This window comes from Vanessa atalanta, chromosome 11 (assembly GCF_905147765.1).
Source record: "Vanessa atalanta chromosome 11, ilVanAtal1.2, whole genome shotgun sequence".
In the NCBI taxonomy this organism is placed as follows: domain Eukaryota; kingdom Metazoa; phylum Arthropoda; class Insecta; order Lepidoptera; family Nymphalidae; genus Vanessa; species Vanessa atalanta.
In genome coordinates this window covers 12,110,544-12,126,575 of record NC_061881.1, presented here as the reverse complement: position 1 = coordinate 12,126,575, position 16,032 = coordinate 12,110,544, and the positions used below count along the sequence as shown (strand labels likewise).

General features: G+C 34.1%; 1 protein-coding gene across 1 annotated transcript; it reads left to right on the top strand.

Moving 5' to 3' along the window:
- The first annotated feature begins 861 nt into the window (after positions 1–861).
- On the top strand, positions 862–15,254 carry LOC125067156 (fragile X mental retardation syndrome-related protein 1). Its single transcript, XM_047675542.1, has 13 exons — positions 862–968; positions 1,334–1,386; positions 1,462–1,615; positions 6,498–6,661; positions 7,789–7,938; positions 8,238–8,324; positions 8,439–8,868; positions 9,258–9,408; positions 9,881–9,983; positions 10,294–10,444; positions 10,579–10,666; positions 12,574–12,648; positions 13,516–15,254. The coding sequence occupies exons 1-13, from the start codon at positions 918–920 to the stop codon at positions 13,704–13,706; spliced, it is 1,848 nt and encodes a 615-aa protein (XP_047531498.1). The 5' UTR covers positions 862–917; the 3' UTR covers positions 13,707–15,254.
- Positions 15,255–16,032: the final 778 nt, after the last annotated feature.

Here is a 16,032-nt window from a genome sequence, read left to right as displayed (position 1 = left end):
AGTTAACAACTTTAATGTAATAAACAGGAATAAAAAAGGATACTTTTGCTGTTTTTTTACTTTTATGAAACGCCAGGAACTCAGCGTCATCTTTTTCTGTGACTTTTCCCTAATACTCAATCTACGAAAGGTTTATATTAATAGATATATATTATTAATAATTTCATAACCCAAAATATAAGTACTCAATCCATTACTCAAACAATATTTATATAGTAGCCCCATTATCCCTAGAAGAGATTAAACATCTATGTCTTCCTTTATACACAATCATCTATGTCTTACATTATTGTAAAAAATAGTTAATCGTTTTTTTTATTAAAATGTAAGAAAAAACATGCAGTATGCAAATAAAATTTTCATACATACATAATGAAACCATGTACCTTGAGGTCAACGTAAAGAAACATATTAAATTTTAGAGACTAAAAGTAATACAACAATTTTAACATAGAGGATAAATATATTGAATTGAGCATATTTAATGAGAGTTATAATTTTAATTAGTTACTATTTAAAATGGCTTAATTTTTGTATCTTTATATTTTTTAAGAGTTTTGTTTGTATAAAGTATACATACAAAATTCTTACATCATAAAATTTATCTATTAATCTTAATACTATTCAATAATTACTTGCTTAATGTTATTAAAGTTAAGAAAATTATAAAAATCGGGCAACTGTGGCATGGGAATTCCATATTCAAATAAATCACCAATGATTCCTTGATGATTCATTTTAATTTTTGCAACATCCGAAAACATTGCAACTATTTGCTTTTTAAATTTTATGTTGCCAGCATTTTTTTCAACTAAAATAATAGTGTCTATGCCTGAATCCTCGATAATGATTGGTTAACAGTTTCTCTTCGAGCTTCATTCTCGCTCTGAAAACGCCAAATACGCTTTCAAACCAAAATGGAGGATTTGTCGGTCGAGGTGTACGGTGAAAATGGTGCTTATTATAAGGTTTGTAAATTGTGAAGTACGTTTGAGTTCTACATAAAACGTATCATTTTCATTAGTGATTTAATTATTCAGTTATGTGAAGCCATCGTTTTTAAGTTTTGTCACATACTTACAAAAATATTTTTCCGGGAAGATCATCGCGGCTGGAATGGACGCCATGTCCGACTGACAGGGCGTGAATTTTCCATGTGTTTTAGTCGATTCGCTTTCATTAATGGAGGCCTAATTGTGAAATCAAGTTTATCTGCAGATACTTAAATTTAATGCATAAGCTTTCTTATATCTGACCCAGAAAACTTATTTATTTCTAGCGCATTACCAAGTTATTGGATCATCACTGTTCTAAAATTTTTCTATATTTTTAGGCCATTGTCACCGACGTGCTCGACAACGAGGTTCTAGTAGCCTTTGAAAATGAGTGAGTTAATACTGGACATATGAAGTGTTATTTTTCACGTAGAATCGTTATTTACATCCATTATTTGCATTTTAGCTGGCAGCCGGAATCTAAGTTTCCGTTTTCTCAAGTGTTCTTACCACCCAAGGATACGGGCAAACACACAGAGTTCGTGGAGAACCAAGAGGTCGAGGTGTTCGCGAGGTCAAACGAAAAGGAAGCATGTGGGTGGTGGACAGCTAATATCAAGGTATTAAATTACAAATGTCATATTATCATATCAGAAATTAAGTCTGCCACTTTCTATATCAGATCTGTGGGACAGAAGCCACATTTTTTTGTGAATACCCTCAGGAAGAATCATATTGGAACTTTTATTGTATTTGTAATCTTGACATTTTGAGGTCAACAGCTGCTTTATTCACACAAGTAGATATGAGAAGTGCATGCATAATACAAACTGGTATTTTAGTCCCTATTTAATATAACAGCTCCTAATTAGCATAACAGTGCCACTTATCACACATCACATTACGAAAAAATGTCCTAAAATTAGATATATATATATATATATATATATATATATATATATATACATACACATATAAATATATGTGTGTAAATTTTGATGTATTTCTATTTTATTTTTGCAAGTATTTTTAGTTTATATATTGCTTTATATAAGGCTTACATATATAAAGTTAATACTCTAATTTAAGACTCTTGAATTACAATAAAAGTTTTTTTTTTTAAAACATTAAATTAACAAATTTGAAGTCATAATAAATACAGGCCAGTATTAAAAAAGAAAGTATTCAGCAGACCCAATATATAACAATGGTTATATAAGTAAAAAAATATATATCAAGCAACACAAATATAGCTCAGACATGCAAGCAATGTAATTAATAAAGGCATGTGTAATTTCAATATCATGCGAAGAATTGAGGGTAAAGAGTTATAATGTAATATAGTGGAAGATTCACACATTAAAAGTTCACACAAAAATTGCAAATGTGTGTGTAATTCTATTATATATTGTAGACATTATTGCTTAGGAGGTTTGCACTTATTAATAAAATAATCATTCTCAATTTATTTTATTGTTTAAGTTGCTAAATTTGATAGTATGTAACAGTACTGTAATAACCAAATAATCAAGAGTTTAAGATATCTTGTGTATTATGATGTAATATGTGTATTTGTTTAAATCATATATTTGATTGTGTGTTCTTTACATACTAACACATTGTAGGTTTAACATCTTGTGTTACTTATTAGGTGCAGATGATGATATTTTCATTGTCTCTTGATGCCCGTAGTTTTGATTGTTTTAAATCATCTTCTAAATTCTTAATCCTTCTAACATTCATATTCTGAATAGAAATCTTGGATAATAATTTTAAAAGAAAATTTGTAAAGTTGTGTTTGAATTTCTTTTTTGTTTATATATTTTATCTATTTAACAACATGTTAGATAATTGGTTATCAATCGAATTTAAGGTTTGTATATAAATAAATACAACTTAAAATGCACAGTATCTAAAAATAAACTAGATAACATATATTCATATTATATGCAAGAGATCAAATCGAAACATATTCTTTAATTAAAAATTCAAATCATATCAGAAGTTTTATATTAATAAATAATATATGGCTATAACATTTGATATTGGTGTCTAACGCTATTAATGTGTATGAAACCTAATATTTTTATAAAAATTAATCATGGTGTGTGTGTATTGTCTTATGCAATGCAATCTCTATACTAAAATGTCTTGGCAATTATATAGGCTAGCTCCTTAAATCCAGATGCATATAGAGATGAATTATTGTGACATTTATCAAAAAGATTGCCTGTGGTGTTTTCTTAACCATGCATTATGCAACTACTGCATAGGTTGTAATATGTTCTAAGACTACATAAAGGATTACCTTTATTATAGTATATAAAATTTTAGTAAATAGCTAATGTTACAATAATTTGACCCCATTGAATAGGCATCAACCATAGACAGGAAAAGGTTTTTTTGGTTATATTTATGGAGGTTTGATGTGGAGTTTTTCTATATAAAATTTCCATGTAAATCTTGTTTACTATGTAGGATAATTATGAAATAAAGGGAGTTCCTAATGTTACTAGTTTTTACAATAATATCAAAGAATTTTGGTAATTTTATTATTGAATAAATCATACATTAGGTAAGTATTGTTTCTTACACATTGCGATGTACTTCAGATACAGTATTAAATAAGATAGCAAATATATATAGAAATAGGCACGTGCATAACTGTTCAGAACCCTTTCTTCTCTATTTGTTAAAGGTTTTTTCATGTTTTATTTTATTCTATTGGCCTTATTGATGTTTATTGTTATCAATATGCACATATGGAAATAAGATTAAATAAAAAAACATTCACAACATGTAAATTCATATCAATGTTTTCTTCGAATTCTCAATAATTATTGTGGTTACCCCTAAGCAAACACTATTTTATTTTAACTTCATGTAATTATAACAACCGTGAATGAAAGGAATCTTTATTTTATAACTAGGCTTATGACGTTTTACTACTTTTTTTTCTTACTACATCCATTGTAATGTTAAGATCTTTTACTTAATAATTGTAATGCAGAAAATTACTCATATGATGTAAGAAGATTTATTTCAGGCATTTTATAATAACTGACTTTTAGATTATAAAAGTTCTCAGGATACATTGATAAGGCATGACCGTATAGAATATGTGCCTAGATTGTCATCTAGTCTTAAAATGATATCCGAATCTGATCAATATTCCGGAATTTACAATAGTAATGTCGTATTAAACAAACAACGCTTTCCTGAATCGTTTATATTTTCTTTAATTAAATAGCATTTCTCGTAGCTCGTAGAATCGCTTGCGCCAACCTTGACTCGGAACTGGGACGCGACCTGTTTAACTGTTTCGTGAGAGTTTTTCTAAATATCTACTCGTATCCGTAGCTCGGATTTATATCATATTTATTTTATATTATAAAGATGTATCGTCTGTATGGTTAAATGCAGTAACTAAAGTACTTTAATTAGTAAGCTTTAAAATTATGTGCGTTCGTTACGTACGGATAATGATATTTTTTTTTTATCCAAAGAAGTCTGTTCAGGTCGAATCTAGTTGGTTCAATTTAAATAACATAATATTGTCGTGTCAATCAAAAGTTACGTCTCTCTCTCAAAAACATAAATTGATAAATTTCGAACAATATGTTGAAGAAAGTCCCAAGAGTACTTACATAGAAAAGTGACTCATATCTGGATCATGATGAAAATAGCTAGATTCTTGAATACATTTTGCTAAAGTGTTTAAAATAAAAATAAACATTTGCCTTCGTGAAAATTACGCCTAATATTTGTTCTTCGATTTAAGTTAAGTTTCCAACGTAGGACTGATCAAGAACAATGTAAATGCTACCATGTACTACTGCAATGTATGCGTTTCTTGGCGTTCCTTCTCGCTGAAGGCTGCTTTAGATTCGTATCGTATCTCATCGATGACAGTTAAAATATTGTCTATTCAAAAACTCTTTAATTGTATTTGAAAAAAATACATTTGATTTGGTTCAATATTAGTCGAACGGAATGCACGTACTTACTACTTAATATATGTAAAATTTAAAAGAAAAACAACATAAAATATATAACGTAAATATACAATAGTTATATCGCCGTTTTTATTCTTTAATGAATTATGTTAATCAAACATTTATGAGATACACGTTTCGGTTCTATTGAATGATTTTATAAACTATAATGAACGTATCCACAAATTGTTTTCAATTCCAAATAGCGTGCAACTAAGACGTTTTATTCGAGTTAATTCATCATATAAAGCATGCGTTTGATGATGCCGTGATAAAATGAATTAATCGCACAATAATATTACTATATTATTGTGTTATTATCCAGAATAGTTAAATGTATCACAAAGCTTTTAATTTGATGTGTTTTTTAATATTCTTTGAATGTTAAAATTAATAGTTTAAAATAAGTATTCGTCTTTATATACATGTCTATGAATTCATCGCCCTAGTGGATTTTCTTGTAAAGAAAAAATTGTCGCCTTGTAAAGAAGAAATTGTTTTTGATACATCCAATACTTGTGTCATTATTATTATGACCCTGTTATAATTGTCCTTTATGTATGAGATAGTCATAGTATTTAAGTATATAAGATATTCTTTACCTTCTATGAAATGAAAACTAGATGATAACACTTATTACGCAATACATAAGTGATTTATGCATTGCAAACTAATATAACTCATATACTTATAAAATTCATTTGTCCTGACTGACTGTCGACACACAACCAATATAAATTAAATGTAGAAAGTTGAAATTTACAATATAGGTTCATTTTTAAACATAATTTTAGGAAAATTTAATGATGACTATGAAGAGGGTTTATCAGTACGAAGTTGGGAGCAGAGCTATTAAAATATAAACCTTTTGTCATGTGTCATATTTCACTTTCCAATTCAGAAATTCTTATTTGTGTAAAGAGTGTGCTACACTATTTGGTAGTATGTTCGACTATGTACCCTATTTGGTAGTATGTTCTACATCAGTTATTCTATCGACAAACAAATAACGATACTTAGTATCGTCGTGTTCTGGTTTGAAGAGTGAGTGAGCCAGTGTAACTACCAGGACAAGGGACATGACATCTTAAGTTTAATGTCGCATTGGCGATGTACGGAATCGTTAATATTTTATACAGCGCCAATGTCTCTGCGATGACCACTTACCATCAGGTCGCCCTTTGGCCTACCTATATTATATAAAAAATTATGCCAAATAGTTGTTTCTTATGATGTTAGTATTATATTAAAGTTTTTATTGAAAAATTTATCATGAATAATACTTTTATTACTTTCGTTGTTCATAAAACTTTTAATTGTTGTTCCATATTATTTTTAACTCTTATTGCACCAAAACTAAATCATAATTAAACTAATACGAACTGTAAATTTTGAATGCCCTCTGCATTATACCATCGGTTGAAATACCAAAAAATGTTACTAGTACAATAAGCTATATTAATTTCATAATCTGAATAATTGTTTTGCATTTTGTCTTTTCTTCCAGATGATGAGAGGCGAATTCCTCGTGATAGAGTATTTAGAATGGGACAATTGTTACACAGAGATTGTGCCAAAAGATCGCCTTCGCGTCAAAACTACGAAGACGCCGATTGACAAAAATACCTTTCACAAATTCGAAATCGTAGTGCCTGATGATGCTAAGGACTAGTAAGTATTATTGAAAAATTGCCGATCTTCAAATTGTGTTACGTCGTAAAACTTGTCGACAAAATGAAATGCGATCAATTGATCGATCAGTAGTTAATTTTTGTTTTTATTCTCAGAAAATGTATCAAAAGTGTGGAATTCATTGTTCAAATAATACAATTTTTATTTAAATTACACTTAGGTGTAAATCGTAAGCATTTTAAAGATCCTGTAAAGCGCGCGGCGCTTAGAAAGTAAACCGCATCCATTAAGTTATGTGTGAAAAATAACCAACCAATTTCAATATGATACACAATTCCAAAACTCTTTGAAAAACTTATTTGTCCATTTATAACTCAATATTTTAAAAATATTCTCTCCAAGCTACATCATAGTTTAAGACAGAATAGGTCTAGTAATATCTTGAGCTACGCAAACGAAAAAACGATCTTACCAAGAATGTCGATGATAAAACTCATTTAGATACTGGTTATAATAATTTCAGTAGCGCATTCGGTAAGATAAACCACGACATATTACGGACAAAATTAGAACATTACGGTATTCATGGCAATTTATTAAGTTGGGTCAAATCTTATCTAAAAAAGCGTGTTATTACACATGGCTATACATCTTTTGCATTTGTGCCTGCGTCTGGTGTTCCTCAAGGGTCTCATTTATGTCTGATACTTTTCCTGGTCTTTAACACTTTGAAATTATTTGAATTGCGCCATAAAAATACTGATGTCTTGACCTAACAAACTAATCCATGGTGACATATCTTCATCTGAATTAATCCAGCATATCAACTTAGCAGTTCCTCTTATATTTCATAGAAGTCAAATTAAAAATCCTTTTGTACTTCAACATATAAAACAAATTTAGGTATATATGCATCTCTTAAAAGACTCATGAATTTGTTTAATGAATTGTCATCTACCGGCAATATTGACATCTTTCATAATAATAAGACTATTTTTTGTAAACATTCCAAAGATCTAATAGTTCGATCTGTACCATATATGTTCACACCTTGATTGTTACCCACATCAGTTGTTAATTTTCAGTGCTTAATGAAGTTGATAGTGTCATTTTTTCAATAAATAAATAAATATCGTGTAATAATGACTTATGCGAATACTCCACAGCGCGAAGGTCGAGAACGCGCACAAGGAGTTCCAGAAGGTGATCGGCGCCGCGCTGGTGTGGTACGTGCCCGAGCGCGGCGTGCTGGCCGTCATCTCGCGCAGCGACACCTCGCAGAAGCGCGCGCAGATGTTGCAGGAGATGCACTTCAGGTAACGCTCGTCCGCAGCGCAGCACGCCGCGGGGCCGCTGGCCGGAGCCTCGCCCGCGGCCCCGCTCGCCCGCCCGGCGGACTCACCGGGCGGCCGAAACTAGTGCTCACATTAAACTAGGAAACTACAGGGCCAAGGGTGATAGCTATGCCTCATTGGTAGTATTGAGTTTCCGACATATACAAATATTTCTAAGAACTGCTTTAATACGATATTAATATAATTTTTATTGAAGTTTTTATTGAAACAGATATTAAAATATTCTATTTTGTACAATAATTTTTTGTGGATAATTTCAGAAATTTAACGCAAAAACTGCTAATACTTAAAAAGACTGAGGAAGCTGCGAGACAGCTGGAGTCTACGAAAATACATAATCAAGGAGGGTGAGTATCTCAATGTTTTTTTTTTATCAAACTCATTCGGATATTTCAATAGTGATTGTAACTCTAAAATTAACTCTTTACATATTTTGTACTTACTACACATCTCGTGCACAGGTACTCTGACGAGTTCAGCGTGCGCGAGGACCTCATGGGGTTGGCCATCGGCACGCACGGAGCCAACATCCAGCAGGCGCGCAAGGTGGCCGGTGTGTCCAACATCGAGCTGGAGGAGGTCTCCTGCACCTTCAAGATCTGCGGCGAGTCCGCGGAGGCGGTGCGGCAGGCGCGCGCGCTGCTCGAGTACGCGGAGGAGAGCATCAAGGTGCCGCGGGCGCTCGTGGGGAAGGTCATCGGCAAGAACGGGAAGGTCATACAGGAGATCGTGGACAAGAGCAGTGTCGTGCGCGTTAAGGTGGAGGGCGACAACGAGCCGCAGCCCTCCGCGCCGCGCGAGGAGGGCATGGTGCCCTTCGTATTCGTGGGCACGCGCGAGAACATCGCCAACGCCAAGGTGCTAGTCGAGTACCACGTGGCGCACCTCAAGGTCGGTCAGAGCATTAAGTGCTAATTTTTATGACATACTATATACAAGAAAGTGAATACAGTGGGCATTTATTTGAATTGTTACATATTTATGTAACAATTCTTAGGGTTAATATAATTTTTTTCCTACTTTACAAAAATTTATGTTAAACATTTAGGATGGACAATTTTTATTTGGCTCAGGTCACCCAACACTTCTTTTTTGATATAATTTAATGAGAACAAAAAAAAACAATAATATTTTCGAATCATTACTATTCTATTTTTTAATATTTATCATACATATAGAATCTGAGGCAACTCTCGGCGACGATGATGATGACGATGCCTCTCGATACAAAACATGCATAAGATTAAAGTGTGAATTTTGAAAAGGATATAATGCCGCAGGAGGTGGAGCAGCTGCGCGCCGAGAAGCTGGAGATCGACCAGCAGCTCCGCGTGGTGATGTGCGGCGCGTCGGCCTCGTACCCGCCGCCGCGGGGCGCGCCCGCCGCCCGCGCGCGCCGCCCGCGCCCGCCGCACGCGCGCTACCCGCCCGGTACGGCAGCCGCAATATTATAATTCCAACATGACATAAATGAAAATATCAAATCTAAAAATATTTAAAAAAAAAACCAAACAGTTTTAAAACAAATGTAAATAAATAAAATCAAAGGGTTTTTTTTTATATTTGCACAATGTTAGAGATAGATGGCCCTTGAAGAGGGTATTGCAAAAGAGCTTTGGATGGTTATAAGATTCGACATTATTTAATAGTCCTCAAAATCTATTAAGCTAATAACCGTCGTTTGGAAGTTATTTTGATATTATGATATTTAATCAAATTAAGGGATTTATAATATGTTTTACTCCCAATAACCAAGTATATCACTTTATAAGATAGTAAATTTATGAAATTGTGTGTATTTGTCTACATAGCTTATATTTTCCAAGTTATCGTACATACATCATTCGAAACAACAAATCTTTCAAACTGAATTGGACGTATCATAAGTGTGTGTGTGTGGCAGGCGCGCGGCGCACGACGCCGGAGCTGGGCGAGGAGCGCACGGAGCGCGGGGAGCGCGGGGACGGCTCCTACCGCGGACGAGCGCGCCCGCCGCGTCCCAACAGGTGTGTACAGCGTAAACAATCGCGGGTGGAAGTGGAAACCACAAATAACAAATGCCTTCAATATAAAAAATCTTTTATCGATATTGCTCAATTACCTTGGGTATGTATATGGGTATATAACTCAACTCATTGTGGTCTATTATAAGTCCGTTTCACTGATAACAATAAAATTTGTCCCATGAAAATCGGTATATTTAAATTAGTTACTACTAGTATAATTATTACTGGTATATTTTCAAATTAGTTTGGTAAAAAAATAAAATGTTTCTATAATACAACAAGTAGTGACTTAAAATATAATGTATTGCAGATCGAGTGAGCGCCGCGGCGAGGAGAGGCGTGTCCCGCTCGAGAATGGACGCGCGCACCCTCGCCCGCCGCGCGACCCGCGGGACGCGCGCGACACTCGGGACAACCGGGACAACCGGGACAACCGAGACAACCGGGACGCGCGGGACGCGGTGAGACTTGCAGTTAGATAAATATCAAAATAACCTTTTGCCTCGAACATGAAGTCTTCAAGGCTAAAGAATGCATTCTTATTTAGTTATTACATTGGGAATTCACCATCCAACAAATGTTTAAATTTTTACAGAGCGGCCGCAGACGTGACGAAAGGCGAAGGCAGACTGACGACGAGAGCTCTGTACTCGACAGCCAGGACGTTTCCAGTGCCGATAGAGGTGCGTCAATAAATACTTAATTTTTATGTAACAGTAGTATATGGTGTTGTTCTAGTATATACATCGCTTTGTACTGCCGTGTTTTATAATAAAGTATGACAATACCATCAAGTGAAATAATATTTATTAATAATATTTAATAAATTTGAAAATTTATAATATAATTTTTTTAAGTGCTGTTGAAATAAAACGTGACGACAATTGACGCATGTACCGCTAGTAACGAAAGTAAATTGACTAGTATACAGTTAATATTATGACTGATTATTTTTTGTAATTTGTGTAAGTAGTTACTAAAACGATTAAGCATTTTTTTTTAAGTTAGTATTGTAAATAGAAGACTTCTTAAATATAAAATAAAAATTAAATTTATTTGATTGTTTTTCTGCTACTACACATAGTTTTAAAGTTTATGTTATGAATAAAAAACGTGTACCAAAAGGCCATGTTGATTTAATTAACATTTGCCTATCCATATATTAGTAATATTGATATGCACTCAATACAAATAATAAAATTATTCTCTGCATGTTAAGATTAAACGTCGGCAAACTTTGCCCTACCGCACTGTGATCTTTAAGTATAATAGATACAATTGGAAGGTTTACTATATACAAACATAATATAGTTTCAAGAGTTTTCCACCCCAACAGTAGGAATTGATAATATAAGTTGTTTCATTGTAAATTTTGTTTTCGAAAATCTTCATTATTTAAGGCTGTTTGTGCCAACAAACATTTAATTAATCTTTTTACAGTGACCAGTATATCGATTTTCCATAATAACATTATTCTGACGTATGATTCTTTAAAACATGGCAGTACAAATTACTTAACATAAATAATATTATTCAGTAAATCATGTTACATATTAAATAAAACTCCACATATGCTGAAAACATATTTTTCTTATATTTCATAAATAAATTCTATTGATTTGTAATAAACACAATTAACAATTTTGATTTAATAGAACGATAATTATAATTGATGATTTTATTTTAAAACGCGAAACAAGCATTTTTAGCTTTATATAAGTGCGTATATTTGAAATATATTGATTTCTTTTTTCTCTTTTTCCGTCTTTCTTTAAAATAAATGGTCTTATCTCAATTATCTAAATCTGAAAATATTACTGAATGTGCTAGTTAAAATGTAGTGTGTAGTTTTGATATTGTTATGTTTATATATATATCTATGCATATAGTGGTTTTGTTTGTTTTGCACCCTATTTATTATTATTACATTTTAATTAGTACATAAAGGAATGGTGTTTTTTTTTAATTATTTTTGTATTTTTAATTAGTCGTGGGGTGAATAGTTTGCTATTTCTGGATGATCTTATTCTGCCTCTTAGAATTTATAATCATATTTGCATAGATTGAATGATTAACTCAGGTGATGGTCTCCGTGATCTTCGAGTCGGTGGTAAAGCACCAGTAAAATGACTTTTATTACTGTTCTTGTGGGCTTTACACATGTTAACGTTTCATAAGGAAAAAGTCGTTACAATCATTGTATTTGATAATATCGACAATTACTTTGACATTTAGTCTACTGTAATTGTAAAATACCAAAACGAGTGACTTAACATACACGTTGGTACAATACGCGCAATCTAAGTTGGTCGGATAGTAAACGAGAACGATAAATCGCCTAATCGCGTAACCGGAACCGCAACCGTGCAGATCTCCGCTCTTGTTCCTAACAATATCCGTGCAGGCACTCGGCGACCACTTTAGGGGCTAACTTAGATCGAGCGGATTGTACGCATACATTCGAACTAGAGCGACGGTAGCCGCATGCGGTAGGATAGCAGGTAGAGTTAGCGGGAGCGGGAGCGGGAGCGGGGTAGGGCGCGGCGTCCAGGAGTAGCGGCTTGACCCGACACGTGTGTGTGGTGTGCAGAGTCCGCGTCGTCGGAGGACGGGGGCGTCCCCCGCGGCGCGCCCGCCGCCAGGCGCCGGCGCCGTCGGCGGCAAGGTACTCGCACTCTCACTGCTGCATGCCGAGCTCCACACTCATGACATTCGCACTTTCATCTTACTCATGGATGTGTTTATTTACTCTGCGTTTATTCTGTTTTGGGTGATGGCTCCTGTTTCGATGATTCATTTAATACTCGAATTAAAACAACGTTCACATTTCTTCTACGTTTATTACTATTAAGTTGATTACGATTTGGATTTCGAGATAAAAATACTTGTTACAGTTATTTATTATATTAATCTATCATATTCACCATGCAACACTCATTTACACATTTGGCCCAAAACTGATAATAGATATGATAATTTTTTTATTATAAAATTTGAAAAAATAGTGTTTATATTTATTATACTACTATTATTATTTTTGGTTGCCAAGCTAATGAAGTATAATTCTTTATATTGATACTTTGTTTACATATAGTAAATTGTTTTACACACCAAAGCATGAGCCTCGGTAGTTAAAAGCTTTTTATAATTTAAAGTGTTTCGGTAGTGGTGCATGAAAATGTAGAATTTAATGATCACACGATGTAAGATTTTCAGATTGAATATTTTAGGATTTATGTGTATATATTTAAATATCTTGTGATTTACAGTCTCGGATTCATCGTGCGCCAGTTGCACCAGAGCTTGTCATTAACAGTACTTAACATGCTTGTTATTGATGTGTAGTTATAAATTTTTTCAATCTGAATTTTCCATTTGAGAGATTCCAAATAGAGTATTCATATAAAGTGATATTTTAGCCTATTAAAATATAAGTACAAAATTGTGTACATATTGATTTTTTATTAAAAAACAAAGCTGGCATTGAACAAAGGGGAGTGTACAAGTCTAAATCTTAACGCACTATCGACAGGAGGCGGGTGGAAGAACGGCGTGGGCGGCGGAGGAGGCGCGGCCGGAACGGGAGCCGCAGGAGGCGCGGGCGCGAGTGCGGGCGGAGGCGCGGCGACAGGAGCGGCAGCGGGCGCGGGCGCGAGCGCGGGCAAGGTGCGTCGCGACGCGCCCAAGGCCAAGGCCGAGCCGCTGCTCAACGGCACGGCGTAGGGCGGCGCGCCGACGTCGCCGACGTCACGTCCCGTATCGTGCCCGCGCGTCCCGCGGACGGCCGGCCCTCGCTAGACTTACTCGTATTATGCTTTTGTAAGAGATTCGTGATTTGTATTCCTGATTATTCGATAATATGAAAATTAAACACGTGTACGTCGCTCCCCCGGACGATACCCGCCGATCGCGGCCCCTCGGCGCCCCATGGGAGATCGGACATAGCTCAGTCGGTACTGCGTACGTGTGCCGTAGCTCGTACTCTGTGGTTATGTGATTTCCTATGAAATAAACGTTTCTGTACATATTTTCAAACGTATTTTTATTTGTACGAATATTCGCCGCGCGGTCGGCGACGCGACTGTCGCGTAGTGTCGTGTCGCGTCGCGTCGCGTCGCCGCCGCGGGACGACGGCGTCGAGGCGATACATTCATTTTTATAAAAATACTATGACTAGTCAGGATGTTACAAATACAACGACTAAATTATGACTAAAAATTCTTAAATTCTCGGAAGGGAGGTCCTGGGGTACATTTATTGTGACACTCAGAAATATAAAGTTCTTAACGAGATATCGATTACAAATTATGTACCTACTCTATAAGATTTCACTTAGCCTATACGAAATTCGAGCTAATACAGTTCATAAACTGCAATAAACCGAAGATAATCTTCTCTAGGCAGCGTTATAATAATTATTTACAAAAGGTAACTACATCAGTCATTACAATACTGTGATATGCATTATTGCCGGGATATCACTACTAAAAATATTTACAAAGTACAGATATGCTTCAGGAATGATCTAGAATTTGTGGATTCACTTGATTTTACACGAAATGTGCGACTTATCGTATGAATTATTCGCGGCATATAATGAGCGCCTGATTACAGATACCGGTATCAAATATGTTATCTGCTGTAGGTATCTGTGATCAAATCTATACTATTATCTAATTAAGGATATGAAACTAGTCGTATCACACTGGGTCCAAGTAGCTAACTATTGAAATGTCTTCTGTCTACATGTACAAAGTATAACAGGTTTTATTTGGTAATTAAGTCCGGCCGGGTGTGACACGGCAGTTGACAGAGTTCATGCGATGAGTCGCTCCTTAATAACATTGTATTGACATTAGAATATTGTATCACGTGAATCCAACATTAGGTACGAATTGTATGCAATTAGCATATTTTGATATGTTTTTACGGATATTTGTTTTGTTTTAAAACTCTATAATTAGACATTACCATAAGTTCGAATTTTGGACAATTTTGTAGGACGTTTCATAGTTGTAGGAACGGAATACATACAGATAACGAGTTTCATTTAATTATTCAAACTTCTTGAACAATAAAGTTGACAGTTATAAATTACTGACTTTTTCTTTCTTTTAAAAATTTATTTGTATTGTAAAAAACATTGTGTTTGTTTTTTCTTTTCTTTTAAGTAGAAATATGTTGCCTTTATTTATTTCACTTTACATATAAAATCGTACTCTGATTTGTTTAGACTATTATATCTAATAAACTTTGGAACTGATGAAACTATTTTTTATGTTTTTTTTATTCCATGTGTGAAATGCAAGCTGAATGCTAATTCAGAGTTGCACCATTGAACCCTTTACCTAATCCTTGTAGCAAAAGTTACCATTTAAAGTAATCATTGTTTCTGCCAAAAATGTTTCCTTTCCCAAAATAGAAAATATATTTCTTTATTGATAATATTGACTATGCAGTCAATATTTAAAATAAAATACGTGTTTTATATGTTATGTAATAAATATGGGGATAATTGTGTAAGTAGTTAAATTTCAACATATGTGGAACTTATTTGTGGCTTGTTTTACTGTGTATGTAAATGAAATTTGATAATATCTTATTATTGCCTGAACTCACAATTACCTAAAACAGATTGTATTTAATTTGTAAAATGTTTGTAGTCGTTAGTTGCAATTTTCACCCAGATAAATATAGTAATAGATAAACTCAAATGTTCAATACAATCAAGTGTCCAATATCGTCATCACCGTGGTAGATTAATTATCACATTTTTGTGTTTAAATGTAACGGCATATCCATACATGGCGTTGCCTTTGCCGCCTTAGTGTCTCATATAATATGTTTGTCAATAGCGCACTATTTGTAAGCCACAGTGCTTTCGCTCTACCTCAAAGTCAGCGACACCTTGTCAAAGCCTAAATCTCGATGTGTGGTTATTTCTTTTTGTATTGATTTCAACTTAAAGTTAAATTTGTAAGTACACATAGTCATGTAAAATAAATACAACCGTGATTGATCGACATCCATTTCAATAGAAACTTTGCAA